The 19,830-nt window shown below is 37.7% G+C and overlaps 1 protein-coding gene across 23 annotated transcripts in view; it reads left to right on the forward strand.

The window, feature by feature from the left end:
* MAP2 (microtubule associated protein 2) overlaps positions 1 to 19,830 on the forward strand; it is a 282,492-nt gene that overhangs the window by 193,459 nt on the left and 69,203 nt on the right. For 20 of the 23 annotated variants that reach the window (XM_027588654.2, XM_027588660.2, XM_027588653.2 and 17 more), the window contains one exon: positions 8,747 to 9,031. In XM_027588654.2, the coding sequence (XP_027444455.1) occupies positions 8,770 to 9,031 (262 nt within the window). In that variant the 5' untranslated portion in view covers positions 8,747 to 8,769. Of the gene's footprint in view, positions 1 to 8,746; positions 9,032 to 15,782; positions 15,928 to 19,830 lie in introns of those variants that run through there. The other 3 variants (XM_027588657.2, XM_027588656.2, XM_027588670.2) reach the window with 2 other exon arrangements.

Below are 19,830 nucleotides of genomic sequence, written 5' to 3' on the forward strand. Positions count from 1 at the left end.
TTATATATTCACAACATGTTTATTACCCTACATCCATTTCTAAAATGGTCTAGTGGATAAAGAAAATTATAACTGGATTCAAAATATTTTAAGCAAATGTGCTTTTGTCCTAAACCATTATTGAATGCCAAGGAGTATCTAAAATAAATATTCTAAAGACAATTTGAAGATGTGGATAGACTGAGGACAAGTTACTGCTTTCAAAATACAAAGTAGATTTTACCACAAACAATGGGTAATTTTAACTATTCTTCTGAGATATTTTTGCCTCCCTCAAGTTAGGAGGATTAGACACAACAGAAAACTGGTGTAGTCCCAGGAAGCTGACTAAAAATAGTCAGTCCTGTGATTGGGCCCGATTGCCTCCTCATAAATGTACTAGACTGAGGAAGTGAAAGCTTCAGCCTCTGTTTGTGAGAATGACCATGTGACCTCTCAAGATTATTGTCTTAACCTTTTACTCCAGTCATTCTATAGGTTGTTTTGTGTGTGTATTTCTATCACTCCCTGTTCTTTTCTGAAATCCTGTGCAGCAGGCTTTCCTGAAAGCATGAGTCTCCAAAATTTTAGCATATCAGAATCACCTGTTGAACTTGTAAAACCGATTTCTAACCCCCATTTCCAGAAATTCTGCTTTATTAGATCAATATCAGAGGCAATTGGCTGAAAACACTTCAAGGTACATTGGAACGGATGATTGCCAAAGACTGCGTCAGTTTCGTGGTTTAAGTACTCCTTTTCTGAAATGGGATAAAATAGTTTATCTTAAAGGTATTTCTAAACCTACATGTCTCATGGTCTCTGTTGTGTATACTAGGTCTTACTCAGGTCTAGTTTTTCATTGCACTTGGTATCATTTTTTATACATCCTTCAATGGAGTTAGAACTTGAGAGAAGGTCAAATCCTAACCACTAGATCACCAGGAACACCTGGAGTTAGAATTTGAGTCCAAAGTTACCATGCCTGAAAATTAGATTCAAAACCATTCTCTTCTCACCCAGTGAGCTAGTGTTGGCCAAACATCCATAGCTGTCAGAACGTTTTTCCATGTGTTTATCTTGAGGTAGGGGATTGATGATTAATTCATTCAACAGTCAACAAATATTTGAAACCCATCTGAAGACTAAGTGACATTTTGGCCAGTTTATATATTACTATCATGTGTTAATTGTGTGCATTTTACTTATGATGACCCTTTTCAGACTTTGAAAGAGAAATATGAAAACCTCCAACTAAGTAGGTAGAAAATCAGAAAATGGTTTCTTTTTTTAGTACAATGTGTTTCTGCTTTGCGTCTTTAGCCCTGAGAAAAGAAATTCATCTGTAGCTCAGGAAGACAATAGAACTGTCAGGGACATTTTCTTCTAGGTATTTCTGCCTACTTTTTAAAATTGTGGAGAAATGTACAGTTGTACCTTATTTTCTCCTATCTGCAAGTCCTCTGGGCATATGCACTCAGGAACTTTTGTTTGATATGCTAAATAAATATATCTATGTGCTACTTGCTCTAAAGAACAGAAAGTATAGGAATTATCAGAGTTTAATCAGACTTTTTTTTTTGCATCTTCAGTATTCCGGTAGTACAATATTCCAGTATTCCAATGATAGAAGTATGAAAATACTTCTCTTTTTAAACCAGCCTTTAAATGCATTAAGTTTTAATGTGCACTTATAATAAATATATCTATGTGGTACTTGCTCTAAAGAACAAAAAGTATAGGAACTATCAGAGTTTAATCAAACTTTTTTTGCATGGACAATATTTCAGTAGTCCAATATTCCAGTAGTCCAATGATAGATGGAAGTCCAGATGAAAATGCTTCTTTTTAAACCAGTCTTTGAATGCATTAAGTTTTAATGTGCACATATTAAACCATTAGGGAGAACCAACAAAAGTGTGGTTTTTGGCCACCTCAATAATAAGTCACTTGTCATTTTAAAGTTACAACTCACTTATTAGCAACATTTGCTTGAATGGTAATTAAAAGAGTATTCTAGGGAAGATAGATAAAAGAGAAATACTATTTTTATGGGTTGTGTGGGTGGCTCAGTTGGTTGTGTCTGCCTTTGACTCAGGTCATGATGCCAGGGTGCTGGGATCAGGCCCCACATCAGGCTCCCTAATCAGTGGGGAGTCTGTTTCTCCCTCTCCCTCTGCCCCTCCACCCCTCCATCCACTTGTGCTCGCTCTCTCTCAAATAAATAAAATCTTTTTAAAAAAGAGAGAGTGAGAGAAATACTGTTTTTTTAAAAAACTAAGTAATGTTAGATTTCCCAAGAAATCACATTCGCCATGACAGTTTGTTAACCTATTAGCTATTGGAAAGATCTAGAATATTAAGTAAGGTCTTATAAATGTTTTGTGTGGAAAAAATTTAAGTCTATTTTGTATTTTATTCACTTTACATACATGAGGGATAACATGAGAGCTACTGTGTGCTAAATAATAATAATATATAATTTTCTTAAAAGAGTGATACCTTAAAGTAAATTGTTAAAAGGCAATAGGGATAGTTATTATTTATTATATATTCTGCCTGACTTCAGAAAAGATTTGATAAATTTTACAGTTAAATTATATATAAAATAAGAAACAGAACATAGTACCAAAGTCTTAGAATGAGGTAAATACTGCAGCTAAGCATTAAAGTTCCTAGTAATTAAAGGAAGATGTGGGAAGTGATACATTACTTGATTGTCTAAGAAATATCAAAAATTGGCAAAATACATATCCTATTTCTAAATTCCAATATAAATTAATTTATTGTGAATATCCTTGTGCAAGGGACAATCATATCACAAAAGGTAGTGTTTTCAAGAGTGGTTTTACAGAATTAGAGGCATACTTTTGGTTTGCCTATGAGAAAGTCCAAATTTTTTCTCACAGAAAAAAATAGCTATATAGATATATATGAATTCATGTAAGTATCTGGATAGATACTCAAGTAAATTCCCAGAGTTTTGAAACAGAGCATTACAGTCTTAGGCCTGGACAGTTGGAAAAGCAGATACATTTAAATACAATAGAATCTCAATACAGGAGAAATCTAATTATTGATATTGCAATCAGTATTCTAGAATTCTGATAAATAATAGTGGTGCTGACTGATACACCCATCCGTAAGCTACAAAATGTATCTCCATGAGCCTATGTTAATTATCATATTAGATATAAATTTCTATTTGTTAAGTAATTAAAAAATTGGAATTTATCTATCCCAAACCATGAACTGTTTTGCCATATAGACATGTTTTATGTGAAGTTAGTTAATTTTTTTCTGTTCCTTTTTGTTGTTGTTGTTCCTTCCACTCTTTTACTTGTATATTTCTTCTCTTTCTTGGGATTTCTTAACTATAATTGTCCAAGAGATTTCACTACTTATAAGGCTCCTGATTCATGGTACTAAAACCTTCTACTCAATATGAGGAAAAGTAGTTATTTTACTCAGCAGCATTAAACACCTATGCATCCCATCTACCTCAGAACAAAATTGAATAATTTTACATAAATAAATAGACAAGGAATTAACTATATACCATTTCAACTGGGAATTTAATCTGTAGAAAGACTGTTTTCATTCTGGTTTTAATATAAGGTGATATACTTTGAATCTTCAAAAGGTTAGAAATCTAATCAATGCCAAGTCACATCATTTGGCTCATATCCTTAGAATCAAAAGTTAATGACAGCTTGCCAAATACTAATGAATCTTACATTTTTTTTTATAACTAGTCATCAAAGAAATGGAGTGTAGCCATGATCAGTGGTTCAACAGCTGGGATGAAAGCTTGCGTGCTTTTGCCAAGGAACATTAGCTTGAGAGAACAGACCTAAGGTTTATTGAGGGAAAAAGCTAGGATTTTAAGAACTGGAATTTTAAAAACTGGAATTTTGATGAAAGAAGAAATAAGTCTGTTCTTAGATAACTTTCAAATATCAAGAGGAAATGGTTAAATAAAAAAGGGTAGAGGATGTCTGGGTGGCTCAGTCAGTTAAACTCTTGGTTTCAGCTAGGGTGGTGATCTCTGGGTCCTGGGATCAAGTCCCGAGTACACTCCTCACTCAGTGTAGAGTCTGCTTGAGATTATCTCTCCCTCCCCCTCTGCTCCTCCCCCTGCCCGCACTCTCTCTCTCTAAAATAAAATGAATAAATAAAATCTTAAAAAATAAAAGGGTAGCAAAGATTGAAACTTACCACTCAAGTCCATGACTGACATTTCTGGTGGCACAAGATATTCTCTCAGCTTTCTTTCAAACTGTGTCTTAATTGAGACAAACACTGGGGCCCTGCAATGTGCAGTATAATAGCAATGACATGATCAAATCAAGTGAGATAGCTCATTCTGATATAATGTGAAATTTGAACCTCTCGGATCTCTTTTTTAAAAACCCATATTACCAGTAGCTATATCCCCATTAATACTGGCATTTGTGTTTAGCGCTTCCAGGTAGGATTCCCATGGCAAATTTTTATGAATTGGAAATCAGTGTCTTGGACTTAGTACATTTCTTTTCAACTTAATAATTTCCTTGCCCACATTATCAAACTAGACTTTTGGAAGGGAGGTAGAAGGAAGAATTCAGGTAGCTTTTCAGTTTAATAATCAAACCAGATGATTGTGTGGTAGATCCCCCCGCCCAGCTGTTCAGCTGTTAGAAGCAGTTAGGATCTGTGATCTTTTATGATATGATATGATCTTTTATGATATGGAAAGTTTCCCAACATTACACAGTAGGAATGGAATGTTCCGATTCCTGGTCCCTCACAAGTTTCCTTTTATAGATTTGAAGGGGATTGGAGTTTAGCTCAGCTTTCTTATCTTCTTTAATATTATATTCACAGTTTTCAGGGAGATTCAGATAAAAGTAATATTGTACATCAGGAAGAAGAAATTAAAGGACGCTGTGATCACTTGTAACTATATTGTAATAACATTGTGAAGAATGGAGATAATCTATGATCCCAAAACACTGATTAGGAATTTAAGTGAAATTTACCATGAGTGGGTGGTATTTTAATGGTACCATGTTGTGATTATAAGTGAGTGTGGCCAAAAAGTGTCTCCTTTGATTCCAGCAGCTTTTCAGTAGAGCAGATGAAAATCTTTCCAAATCGCATTTTCTGTCAAAGTAGTTTTGAGCAGTGCTGATTATAGCCTAAGATCTCCTCAAATGTTTTTCACTTCACACACGGTCAGCCTATGTACATTTCTAATACCCAACAAATTAGAAAGTGTTATCTGATTAATCTGCAAGTATTTTAAAGTGTATTATTTGAATAGTCTTATCAGGAAGTCAGGTGATGCACTTTATTTAATTAATGCACTGTATTGGTGCCTCTGATATTAATTAAAGCAGCGTGGCCAGCTAGCTCTTCATTTTTCCAAAATGAGCTTTTATTGATTAATTGAGAAGAAAGAATCCAAAACTGTAAAGCATTGACCATTAAAGAGTTTACATTTTAAATGCCTGGTATCTTGAAAACAAAGCATCCTAACATTTTAAGTGGATGTTTACCAAGTGATACTCTTCCCCAGTCAGGCATTGGTTTTTTTTAGGTCCAAGGTGAGGATTTTTTGTCACTGACAAATCTTTTCCAGAGAGCCCTGGGGAGGGGGGTGGGACTGGGAGTTTGGGTATTTATATTGTTTTATTTACTGTGAAGATCTGAGAATCTCAGCTTTTTTTTTTAATTTTATTTTGTTATGTTAATCACCATACATTACATCATTAGTTTTTGATGTAGTGTTCCATGATTCATTGTTTGCGTATAACACCCAATGCTCCATTCAATACGTGCCCTCTTAAATACCCATCACCAGGCTAACCCATCCCCCCACCTCCCTCCACTCTAGAACCCTCAGTCTGTTTCTCAGAGTCCAGTCTCTCATGGTGCGTCTCCCCCTCCAATTCCCCCCTTCATTTTTCCCTTCCTACTATCTTCTTTTTTTTTTTTTAACATATAATGTATTATTTGTTTCAGAAGTACAGGTCTGTGATTCAACAACAGTCTTACACAATTCACAGCGCTCAGCTTTAAACAAAGGCTAAAATGCAAACCTAAGCATTTCCCAAATCCTTTTGGACATGTTAATAAATACAGCATCAGAAAAAGTTTTCTATGGCCCATTGGTTGGAATGCTTTGGACGTCACTGCCCCTCCCTGTGATTCCAAAATTCCAGTAGCGTATCAAAAGCTCTCAGAAAGCTCAAGTTATATATGCCCCTATAACTCAGCATTTCTCAAGCTTATTTGAGCATTTTAGCACTGACAGTCTTCCTCCCCAAAACACATAACCCAAAACTAATCATGAAAAAAATCGGACACATTTCAATGGAGGAATTATTCTATCTATACCTGACCAGTATTTTACAAGGTCATCAAAAACGAGGAAAGTCTGAGAAATTCTCACAGCCAAGGGAAACCTAAAGAGACATGAAAAGAAATGTTAATGTTTGCAGGATGGAATTCTGGAATAACCAAAAAAAGGAAATTGCTAAAATTAAGGTAATCTAAGTAAACTATGGACTTGAGTTAATAATAATGTATTAATATTTTCTAATTAATTATAACTAATGTACCATACTGAGGTATTTAGTAACAGGAAATTGTTAGAAACAGGGGTGCATGGGAACTCTGTACTATCTGCTTAATATTTCGGTAAATATAAAAGTGTTCTAAAATTAAAACCCGGTAATTTTTTTTAAAAGTGATATTAACAAGGAATATACTTCTTTTGGGGAAACTTCCTATTTACAAGTATTCACTCTGCATGCAAAATAGATTGGACAATGTAAAAATATGGAAATTCTAATTAAGCTATTTTCAGAAAAGAATTGTAAAGAAACAAAGGCATGTAAAGAGAAGGATGCTGAGCCAGGGTCTCAAATACGAAGGTCACAGTTGGAATCTAGGCATTTCTTCAGTCCATTAGACATTTGCCATGTCTGCCTTGGAACATTCTTTCAGTCCTATATAATATCTGGAGACAGATTTGCAAGTAACTCTTGTTATTGTAATCACCATGTTTTCAGGCTCTTGTTCCTATAGCAATAATTCCAGAAAACTACTTAAAATATTTTATATATAATGATTTGTGATATAGTGATTAGTAGTATCATTCTAATAACAATAACAAAGATAGTAACTACTATTTATTGAGCATGACTGAGACTGCGCTGAATGAACCCTTTATATTTTTCTGTTCACACTTTATAACAAACAGTAAACTAGGCATTTTTGTCCTAACTTTACGGATGAGGAAACCCTTCTGTGGATCCAGTTCTTTACACGTTGTCAGTGATATAGGGAGGCTTCTTGGTTTATTCACAAGTCCTTCAATGTTTTAAAAGCTAAACCTCTTATATCCTTTTTAAATATGTTCTTAGGGACAATAAATATAACCCTAATAGAAAGCAATTTGGGGGGAGGTTTGGTATTGTAGTCAAATTAGTTTAAATGAGTTAACTCATCTACCTGGTATGAATAGAAAACTAGAATGAGAACCTGAGGAAAGCACTGAAATTCATTAAAAAAAAAAAAAAGACAAATACTTATTAGGAATCCGGTAGGAAAGCTTACTTTCTTTATGGCTTAATTTATTTGTGATATCTCTAAACAGAGTTTAGTAACAGGAAGTAGATTTATTTTAATACAATTCTGTTTGCTTCTTTGGAGTTTTTTACTGGAGTTACTGGTTTTGAAAACAGCAAAGTGTTCTTAGTTTCCGTCAGAGACAGTCATTGCCTATGTCATTATCCTCAGTATGGGGACAATAAGGCATCCATGAGACTACCTTGCTGGCAACAGCTTTCAATAAGTGAGTGATGAATCACCTTTTCTTGACTACATCTCTAAACCTAGTGGCATTAGCGTGGACGTGAAGGCCATGCGATATCTATCACTCACTTAACGTGTACAGAACACCCACTCCATGACTTATCCAAACTTTACTATAATTTACAGCTACCTGATATATGTCAGTGATTTAACTTCTCCATATCTGATTTGACTTAGCTGTGAAATAACATTATAAGGTAGGATGTGGGCCTAATACTGTTTTTTATTCTTTATGTAAGATTTATACTAAGAGAAAATCTTAGTATATCTATATATACTCTTAATCTGTAGATAGGGTTTAGGAAAGTTTGCTGAAAAATTAAGTCAAAACTATCTTTTAATATACAGTATCCAAGAAAACATCCACCTCTGGTTTGAACTGAACACCTTTGAAACAGAAAGGACTACTACGTTAGACATTGTCTTTTCGAGGATTCGGGGAGAGTTGTGTTTTTAAAAGAGTAGTTGGAGTAACCTTCCCGAATTCATCATTTCCCCTTAGCCATTTCTTTTCTTATCTTTTTCTACCCAATTTCCTCATACTGTGGTTTTCCCTATCCTGAAGGATTCTTTGACTCTACTGTACAGTCAATATCATATGTCAGTGAAAGTTAGATATCTCCTTAAATGCCAAGCACTAGTTTAAAAAATATATATATACATGTATATGTATATATATATATAAATTGATGATGGTCATATATTAAAGGAATAGATAGGCCAGAAAAGATCTGTTAAAAACCAAGGTATTAACAACAATTATTTGCTTGATAATAACAGTGGATTATTATGCATTTTTTTGGCCATAGCTAACCATTAAGTTTGCTATAAGTTTTCCCTGTCTTAGTAATCAGATCAGATTTTCCCAAATTGATGGCTACCATTTTTCTGATTCCAATCCCAGAAGAGGTCACAGGACGTGGAAAAATGGCAGATGATCGGAAAGATGAAGGAAAGGCGCCTCACTGGACCTCAGCTCAACTAACAGAGGCATCTGCACACCCACATCCACCTGAGATTAAGGATCAAGGCGGGGCAGGGGAAGGACTTGTCAGAAGTGCCAATGGATTCCCATACAGGGAGGATGAAGAGGGCGCCTTTGGAGAACATGGGTCACAGAGCACCTATTCAGATACCAAAGAGAATGGAATCAACGGAGAGCTGACCTCAGCTGACAGAGAAACAGCAGGTAACTAAGGGCTCCTCTGTCCCAGGGCTGGCTTTGTGCTTTGAAGTCTGTTTCATCTGAAAGTGAATTAATTTACTGCGATGATCCTCTTTCACTAGTGCTAGGACAGAAATTCCAGTCTGTCAGGAAGTAGACACCAAAAGGAGAGAAAAATCTTGGGAACTAGCCCAATGTTCCCCCAAATTAGTTGTATTCTTCATCTCATCTCCCTATTTAGTTTTTACCACTTTAATTTTAGTAGACAAATGGCTCAGCGTGTGTGTGTGTGTGTGTGTGTGTGTGTGTGTGTGTGTGTGTGTGTGTTGCTAGTAACTATCAGCATTTTTACTCATTGAAAGAAGATTTCACAAATAGTTACTTCCTGATTGTCTTGAATGATATTGGACCTAAATCTGATTGACTGAATAGAAGCATGTTTACTTTTGGGGGCAGAAAGCAGTTTGGAGTCTATCTCCTAGCCTTTTTAAAGAAAAAAAAAAAAAAGGAGAGATTGGAGTCCCTGGCTGGCTGATTTGGTGGAGCATACGGACTCTTGATCTCCGGGTTGCGAGTTCAAGCCCCATGTTGGGTGTAGAGATTACTTAAAAAAATAAAATCTCAAAAAAGGAGAGAGAAGGAAAGGAAACACACACACATATATGGGAACCATTCCATACTTCCTCAGAGAGCTTTGTAAGAACTAATATTATAGATGCTTAAAGGAAAACATAATTTGATTTAGTCTTAAATACTTACTTTCAAAGTATAATTTCTACCAGCAATCTTCTTTCTTCTGTCATTGATAATATCGTCATTGATGGCATAGTCATTATATAGCATTAACAGCATCAAGAAGCACTCACCTGCACTGTATTCTTCACTATTATTTTCCTTTTTCTTTACTCAGAATGTAATGTGTTTGAACACAGTAACTCGCAGATATGCTGCTCCAAAAAGAGTAGGTAAACTACAAGTATTAAGAAAGGCTATGCCCTCTTCAGAGTCATTCCCTGCCTAGTCAAACACTGGTTTTTCTGCACTCCATCAGTTAGTCAACAACACTTCTCAACTGTACACTTTGTTCAAAAAATATATTTAAATTTCAATGGGGTGAGATTAAAGACATCTCAAATAACTGGGGAGAAATTACATAAGGACATAGTGTAATTTTTTAATCCCCTCATTCGATAGACTACTGTTGAATGTTTTCTTTTTTTTTAGATTTTATTTATTTATTTGACAGAGAGAGACAGTGAGAGAGGGGACACAAGCAGGGGAGTGGTAGAGGGAGAAGCAGGCTTCCTGCTGAGCAGGGAGCCCAACGCAGGGCTCGATCCCAGGGCCCTAGGATCATGACCTGAGCTGAAGGCAGACGCTTAACGACTGAGCCACCCAGGCACCCCTGTTGAACGTTTTCTATATGCAAGGTGTGTCAGCTTCTGTGCCAGGGCTGGTCTGAGCTTCACAGAGCAGACGATCCAGGAGCAGACATGAGACCTGTGCACACAATTCAAATATGAAACACAATGTGTTCTGAGCCAAATGAGCAGTATAGAAAGGCAATGTTGAAGAGGGATCTTTCCTATGTAGGACCAAATTTCCTGAATTGTGCACAGAAGCATCTTGAGAAGTCACAGCAGACTCACACGGGGGTGGCAGAGTACTTTAATTGCTCGAAGGGAAACACAATGATACTCAGCATCTGTTAAACACCGCCTGACCTCAAGATAGTTCAGTTTCAACATTCGATCACATCACATTCCTTTTTAAGACTTATTTGTGTGAAGTCAGGTTTTTGGCAGTTTCTGTGTTAAGAAGCAAGGACCCTGCAGAAATTCAAGTGGAACAGGAGAGGAGACTGAGTGTGCAATCTAATTCAAGCATCTGAGAAGCTATGCAGTACTCAACAGCACATATGCCCCATTAGTAAGAAACTGTGGATACGATTGAAATAAAAATGTTATTTTTGCCTTTCATGGTCACGATGAGGATTAAATGAGCTGGTGAAGTGTACGAAGTCAACAGATCAAAGAATAGCATCTATTAATTACCATTATTGTTATTTGTGGTGGTGGTAGTTGTGTCAATATGGACAAGAGGGTACTCTTTTTTTTTTTTTTAAAGATTTTATTTATTTATTTGAGAGAGACAGAATGAGAGATAGAGAGCACGAGAGGGAAGAGGGTCAGAGGGAGAAGCAGACTCCCCGCTGAACAGGGAGCCCGATGTGGGACTCGATCCCGGGACTCCAGGATCATGACCTGAGCCGAAGGCAGTCACTTAACCAACTGAGCCACCCAGGCGCCCAAGAGGGTACTCTTGATCAAGGCATCTTTTTCTACAGCTGAGTATAGAATACATCTTGAACAGGGTGGGACTTGGGTGTCAGGAGAACTAACTAGAAGGCTTTGAAGAAATTGAGCCATGAGGAGATGAGGACATGCTGAAGCAAGATGGCTGTGGGGAAGGCAAGAGATAATGCGATAGGCCAAGGTTTTTCTCATCATCCTATCCTGCAACACCTGACGTTACACTTCAAGTGCTCAATTTATGTATGTTGATGAATGACTGAATGAATGAGTGCAAAAGAAAAAAGAAAGTCCTTTTCAAATTAATGGTGAAAACTATTGAAAAGTCTTATCAGTTGAATCTTACAGAATATGATAGAGGCTTGTAATACACAAAAGAAAAAAAGTCACTGTGTGTGCTCAGTCAAGCAGTGAAGAGCCAACATCACTCACTATTTCTTTTCAGTTGTCTTAAGTATTTAAGAGCATCAGAAAAATCTCTTTGCCAGGTCAGTGTGTCTTCACCTGCTTCTTTGAGAAAATAATTTAAATTAAAAAGAGATTAGCAGACGCTTCTTTTAATTTATGGGTTCAGGACCATCCAGAGTTAATTTTGAATTCACTTCATCATATTTCACATGAATCTTATGTTACCTTTGGGAATCTGACTCCGGAAGTTCTTTATGTATGTTCATAGTGACAAAAGTTGTGAACAGTCAGCTGTGGATTAGCAGAGTAAGGTGTGCAATCCAAACTAGGGTGTGATTTTAAATTAACCTTCCTCCAGAAATAACAGGCCGTGTATTAAGTCCATACAATGTGGAAAGCTGTGGGAAAGGAAAAATGTACAATATTGTCTCCTCGTACCTCAGGAGGATGTTCCAGTGATAAGCTAATGTGCAATTAGATTTCTCTCCAAACTTTGGCTTAATAAAATAATACATTTTATTATTGATGGTTTATACATAACTGTTTCACAAACAAAAATCATTCCCAATAAAAAGAAGTGTTCTTAGATCTCAAATATGGTCTTTAAAAATTCTGTCCTTCGATGGTCAGGTTCACTAACATGAGCTGGCATTATATTTCGAGGGGATTATCTTAAAGAGGACCAGAGGAGCAGTACACTAGCCTCCTCTTTTACCATTCACGTGTGATCTATCAGTACATTGTATTTTTCCCTTAGAAAAGATACATCTTGGGGCACTGTTAACATGGCATATTTTCCAGTAACATCAGGTCTTCAGCCATACACTGTGGTGTCCAGGCCACTACTAGTTGAATCCAAAGATCTTTCTTCTCCTCTCGTACTTTACTCTAGTCCTCTCTTCATTGTTAGAAATGAATTTATCCCCAAGATCGTTTATTTTTATTCATCTCTAAAAGCAAGACCACATGATAAATGCAACGCAATTACTGCATCTTTCTCCCCACACCCTTTCCTTCATCAGGCGGGCTTACTTCAACTGAAGATCTGACCTCGTACTCTCTCACCTACCCTTTTCGATTTTCACCTTCATTTTTGGGTCATAATAATTTTTTATTTTTCTATATGCAAGCCCATAGGCAGCTTATCTTTGATCCTATGTGCTGAGACTGGAGGCAGGGAGAGAAGGGAATTCTAGAAGGCAATAATATTTTAAATTCTTTTTCTTTATGGATTCCTCTTCTAGATTTCATCTCTTTCCTTACAATTTATTTATTTTTTAAATATTTTATTTATTTATTTGGCAGAGAGGGAGAGACAGCAAGAAAGGGAACACAAGCAGGGGGGAGTGGGAGAGGGAGAAACACTCCCCGCTGAGCAGGGAGCCTGATGCCAGGCTCAATCCCAGGACCCGGGGATCATGACCGGAGCCAAAGGCAGACGCTTAACGACTGAGCCACCCAGGCACCCCTCCTTCCTCACAATTTAAAGCTAATCCATAGAAAAGTAGATAGAATCATTTGCTCGCCTGTTGTAGCATAACTTTTGCTACTTTATGAATTTTTCTTACATTAATTCACTAACGTAACCTTTTTAGAAGCCATGCCACAAAAGCCCCCCCCAAAAAAGAAATGAGAAACCATTGAGAATCTAGTCACTTAGGAAAGGTATTATTATAATGAGACTAAAAACATCAATTTTTTAGTTTATTTTTTTATTGAAGTATAGTTGATATACAGTGTTACTTTAGTTTCAGGGGTACAGCATAGTGTTTAGACAAGTCTATAGATTATGCTCCACTCCCCACAAGGGTAGCTCCCATCTGCCACCATGCAATGCTATTTAGGGCCACTGATGTTGTTCCCTAGGCTCTACCTTTTATTCCTGTGACTTCTTCATTCCATAACTGGAAGCCTAAACCTCCCTCTCCCCTTCACCCATTTTGCCCCTTCCCCTGCCCCATTCTCTCTGGCTACTATCAGGTCTCTGTATTTATGAGTCTCTTTCTGTTTTTTGTTTGTTTTAAAACAGTCATTTTTATTTTTTTTAATTTAATTTTATTATGTTATGTTAATCACCATACATTACATCATTAGTTTTGGATGTAGTGGTCCATGATTCATTGTTTGCGTATAACACCCAGTGCTCCATGCAGTACGTGTCCTCTTTAATACCCATCACCAGGCTAACCCATCCCCCGACCCCCCCTCCCTCTAGAACCCTCAGTTTGTTTCCCAGAGTCCATAGTCTCTCATGGTTTGTTTGCCCCCCCTATTTCCACCCCCCTTCATTTTTCCCTTCATTTTTTTTAACATATAATGTATTATTTGTTTCAGGGATACAGGTCTGTGATTCAACAGCCTTACACAATTCACAGTGCTCACCATAGCACATACCCTCCCCAGTGTCTATCACCCAGACACCCCATCCCTCCCACCCCCACCATTTTTAAATTGTCTTCCAAAGCGTGACTCATAAAAGGCTTATAATAAACCTTTCCTCTCTTTTCTAACTTATTATGGAAGAAAGCAAGAGGACCACATTTGGTACCCCCAGAGTTCCAACTCTGAGTGAAAATTAGGAGCCCCATCTTTAAGTTTCTTATCTGAGGGTGGGGCCCAAGCTTATATTAGTATTCCTATCAAGATAACTGGAAGAGGGTGCCTGGGTGGCTCAGTCGGTTAGGTGTCTGCCTTCAGCTTGGGTCATGGTCCCAGGGTCCTGGGATAGAGCCCCACGTGGGGCTCCCTGCTCAGTGGGGAGCCTGCTTCTCTCTCTCCCTCTGCTGCTCCCCCTGCTTGTGTGAGTGCTCTCTCTGTCTCTGTCAAATAAATAAATAAAATCGTTAAAAAAAAAGATAACTGGAAGAAACTATAAGTGAGACCACCTTTCACAGGTGTAGTCACCCATCCAAGATCATATGACTACAACCGGACTACAGGTCCCCTGCTGCATAGACTAGGGCACGTCCCCTACTGCATGCTGCCAGATTCATAATAGCACAGCCAACTGTCACAGTTCTCAGTTATAGCCCCCTTCTATTGCAGAACAGCCACATCCATGGACCTTTAAGCACAACAGAAAACCAAACTTTCATCTTGGTTTTCAATATGAGTGGAGCAGGAAAGGAGGTGGTTCTCAGAGTGTATAGATGCCACAACACCGAAGTATTGACAATCATGCTTCCGTGATTTTGACTAAACCAAGGTACAGTGCTTTCAACACGAGTAGGAAACACCAGTCAAAGTATAAATTACCTTTGTGATCATCAAAAGGCAATATCAGCTATCTCTTGGAGTAAATTTAAAGATTAAAGAACACTTCCTCAGTTACACACCCCCCCTTCTGCCCCAGGTCCCCAAGGCTGCTTTGTTTTCCCAACGTTCCTGGGATCCTATTCAGGTCTACTCCCTCCTGAAGCAGTGAGATCTGGAAACGCTCTTCCAGGTGCTACACTATCGCTTTTCCAGAGCTTACCAATGGAGCTGTGCCTTTGGAAGCCTTGACCTGCCCTTTAACATCCCCATAACTCAGGCAATGAACACGCTCAGATATGTAAGTGTATTGTTGTTGGAATTGTAAGTTTCGTCTTAAAAATATAGGACGGAGGAAAAGTTTGTCATCATTCATGTGCAAAGAGCTGAATATACCTTTAAGCGTCTCTGTTTCCCTTTCCAATCTTAGAAAATTCCAACCTGCCTTTTCTTACCTCTCTCGTCCATCTGCCTCCATTCCCAGATTGGAGATTTACTAGTAGGACTCATCATCCCATTTAAAATATGGCATATTGTATATGATATTATATTAATGTACGCAGAGCCAAAAAAGTACTGAACCATTTCTCCTGTGAAACGACTAAAGCCATCTGCACCACCCCGCAAGGCAAATAAACACGCCGGCCTAACAATACAAGAGGTTGCAGATTTTCCTTTCCTTATTGCCATGGCAACCACTCATTGCTCGAGCTGCCATTTCCCTGAGCTCCACAGAGAGAGGAGTGTGCAGAGCAGAGTTATTTAGCATTCAAGGGTGGATCTGCAGAAAAGCACACAGCCTCACTGCGAAGCATCTGAGCCTGGCGGTGCCGATGGATGAGTACAGAAAATGGGGATCTTGTCAGTGTTTTCCTTTGAACAGTTAGGCATCTGGGGCTAGAAAGAGTAAGAAAGACAAAAGGATTGATAAAAGGGCAATTCCACCAGGTTTGTATTTGTCATGTTTGCTTTGTCCTGTGTGGTCTCTATACCATCTGAAGCAGATCTGGGGTATTAGTTTCAATCATCATATGTGGCTTGTCTTGTTGGGAAAGAGAAGGGTCTGTACCTAATTGAGCATTCACTTACATGGACATTATAGTAAAGAACTGCATCTCTTACTCTTGGTAAGATATGAGCTTATATATAGTACGTATTGCTAGCTAGAGCTTAAAGTGTTTTTACAAAGTGGAGGAAAAGACAGGCACCGGATAATGTTCACTTAAGTGTGCGGTTATATATAAGGTAGTTCTTCCTATAAAAATCCACTTCACATCTATCTTTGCTCTTCAGCACAAGTCTTAAAGTAGGATGAGATTTGTCTTAAGCCAATAATTCTGAATCAAAATATAAGGAAAATGGTTTCTCTAGACTTCTTTTAATTAAACCCAATGACTCAACAAATTAAAACATGTTTTTGTTCCTTGGAATTTTAATTGCCTACAAACACTTCCAGTTGTGAAGAACAAGGCTCTATCTAACACAGTGTAATATGATATTTAAAAACTAAGATTAATTTGCATACACATTTACTCCCATGTATATTCTTCCAGAAAATTCGTCCTATGCACTTGCTGGAAATCAGTTTCATTTCTTTACCATCTTGCTTTACACTAAATGTCAGAACCACAGTCATAAGCACTAAAAAAATAAAAAAGGTGTTTTATCATTCTCTTTGGGCCACGGACACTTTGAAAAATTATTTTATTGAGTTTGAATCTTAATCAGTGCAACAGATTTGAGCTAAGAACAATTCAGACCTACTTGTAAAATTCTGTCTGGCTTGTTTTTAAATGTAAATATAATTTAATTATCATTGTATTTTAGCACTGTATTTTCTTACTTGACCCTCCCTCCTGATCCCGTATTTCCCAAGACTTTATCAATTTTCCTCCTCTCTAATTTGTTGTCATGTATGGTCATCATATTTTTTTCTTTTAAGGTATTCCCATTTTTTGAAGTTTTTAAAACCTCCACTTAGGGAAGAATTCTAAATGTTTCATAAAATCTTTTTTATTTGGAGTGAGCAGATTTCAAAAATAATCAGTCATGAAAGCAAGTCTTCCTGGATTCATTTTTGGACAAGCTAAGTCTTTGTTTTGATGAGGATTGTGCATGCCCTTTATCTGTCTCTTGTCATATTTCTAAGAATTCTCTCCTCACAAAAGAAAGGGGGAAAAAAGAACAACTTTAATAGTAATTTGCAACAAATAAATTGCTCTAATATCTTGAGAATATATTAATCACTGATCAATAATGTATTTTTTGAAAAGAATAACATACATATACATTGATTCTATCGCTTGTATGTAGCTGAGAAAAATATCTGCCACTGCCTACCAAATACCACCTCAAGGGCTGGCTCTGGTTTTGCTGTTACTGCTGCTAAGAGGTTAGTAGACTGGGGAATACCTCACAGTCATCACTCCTCTCTCTTTCCTCCCCAAGTTACTGTGATGAATCGACTCTTTCTGCTTCTGTGTACCAAGTCTTTTTCTCTTCCTCTCGTTCCTTCACCCTTCACTGCTCCTTAGCACATTACATAAAGCACGTGCTTTGCCTGTCAGGGGCAGATGAACAGAACAACTGGTGCAGACTTGCGGGTCTGGTCGTGAGAGCGTGATCTGACTTGGCATCATGAGTCCTGAGGGGAAAAGGGCACTGTGCTGCTTGCTGCCCACTCACGGAGTGGCTCATCTCCCAGCATGAGCCACCATTCAGCAACACGCATAGAAAATACAATTCGAAACCCAGCCAAACTGATGAGCAAAGGAAGAGGAACACACTCTCCTTGCAACTTTTAACAAATATGCAAATGCTAGGTGGTTCTTAGAACACGAGATGAGACTAAAATGTCTGTTTTTACAACTTATTTCAGTAATCTTCAAAACTTAAGACAACAGTAGGCAAAATGAGTAATAACGGAGGAATCAAGATTCGGAGGAAAATCATCTCTAATAGTGATGACTCAGCTTCAGCAAGCTGTAAATTAGACTCAAGGTTTTCAGTCCAAATTTTCTATTTGGAAAGACAGATCGAGACAGTGCTGGGTTATGAGCACCTCTGGTTCATCCCGTAAATGACTCCAGCATGAAGGGTCGACTCCTCTGAGTGAACTAACAATCTTCCCTTTTCAAAACTAGTTACATTTGCCCAACTAATCTGTGGTTTCATTCATGTGCTGCACTGAAACAGTGATGGGAAAGCATTTTGAAAGGGTGCATAACCCACAGAAAAGGTTCTCAGAGTCCACAGTCAAAGATCCAGAGCTGATTTTATTCTCTCCAGGGAATCTCTTCCTCTTCTGAACACCTCCATGTAACATGTTCATATCTTGTTAATAGCACTGATCATATGGATCATTCTACTGTGTTTACGTGTTACTTGTTTTAATCTGCAACACTAGGTTATAAGTGTCTTGAGGTAGTAGCTACACATCATTCATCTTCATGTTCCTTATGGTATGTAATGCTGTGATTATTTTCTCTAGTAAGTGCTAATACATTTTTTGGAATTGATATAAAGAAGAGAAAGAGTTCATATCCATCTTAGGTTTTGAGATTGGAAATCTCAGGAGTACAATGGGGCTACAAAAATTATACCACAGTATGAGCAATGCACTTGTGGGAATGATGGTGTTGGAAGGAATACTGGATCTAAAGAAGCAAATGAAGAACCTAAGAGAGGAGGCTAGAATCAAAGTGAGGATTATAGAACTGTTGGCTTGAACAGAAAGGAATTAAGTAGGAACTCTGAAATACTATAGTGAAAAGAGGATCAAGAAAGGGTATAGCGGAAGATGACATGGTCTGAAAACAGGGGTGAAGAAAATATGCTTTTGACTTAAGATAGCAGTATGACATCTGATTAGAGATATTTTCTTGATGATGAAAATTAATGAACTGGAAAGAATATGGAAACTCAGAGTAAATGACCTTTCTAAGAGATATTTATAATTTAACAGCTAAGAAACACTTGGATAGTGAATAACTTCTCATGCTCATTCCTGCAAAATTGAGCCCAGTGTCACATTTGGTTGCAGTTGAAATGGCACTGGAATATCCTGCAAACAGAACTTTAAAATACGTGTCCCTGTTGATCCTCTGGGTGTAAGGTAAGGATTGCCTCGCTGTTCTAGGTCAGGAGCTCACATAAATTTTAATTCTGACAAATGGACAATTTGAATCTTAAAGCAAATGGATGTTCTAAGTCATAGATTTAATTATCCTTCTTCTTTAAAGGAATATACCAGTATTGTCTTGGAGAGATATATCCTATTTTTGAAGGTCAACCTGAGTAAAATATCACCAATGCCCTTTTTTCCCTCTATCTTTGGGTCTATAAAATGATTTGCAAATGATAAGTTCTTAGATAATAAACAGCATTTCTCTACTGAATAATAGGGATATTTCTTTCTTTTTTTTTTAAAGATTTTATTTATTTATTCATTTGAGAGAGCGAGAATGAGAAAGAGAGCACATGAGAGGGGGGAGGGTCAGAGGGAGAAGCAGATTCCCTGCTGAGCAGGGAGTCGGATGCGGGACTCGATCCCGGGACTCCGGGACCATGACCTGAGCCGAAGGCAGTCGCTTAACCAACTGAGCCAACCAGGCGCCCTAGGGATATTTATTTCTTAACTTTAGGAAAAATGCTTTGATTTCTTTTTTTTAAGCTTTTATTTATTTATTTGACAGAGAGAGAGAGACAGAGAGAGAGGGAACACAAGCAGGGGGAGTGGGAGAGGAAGAAGCAGTCTTCCCGCTGAGCAGGAGCCCGATGCAGAGTTCCATCCCAGGACCCTGGGATCATGACCTGAGCTGAAGGCAGACACTTAACGAATGAGCCACCCCG

The sequence above is a fragment of the Zalophus californianus genome, chromosome 3 (assembly GCF_009762305.2).
Source record: "Zalophus californianus isolate mZalCal1 chromosome 3, mZalCal1.pri.v2, whole genome shotgun sequence".
In the NCBI taxonomy this organism is placed as follows: Eukaryota; Metazoa; Chordata; class Mammalia; order Carnivora; family Otariidae; genus Zalophus; species Zalophus californianus.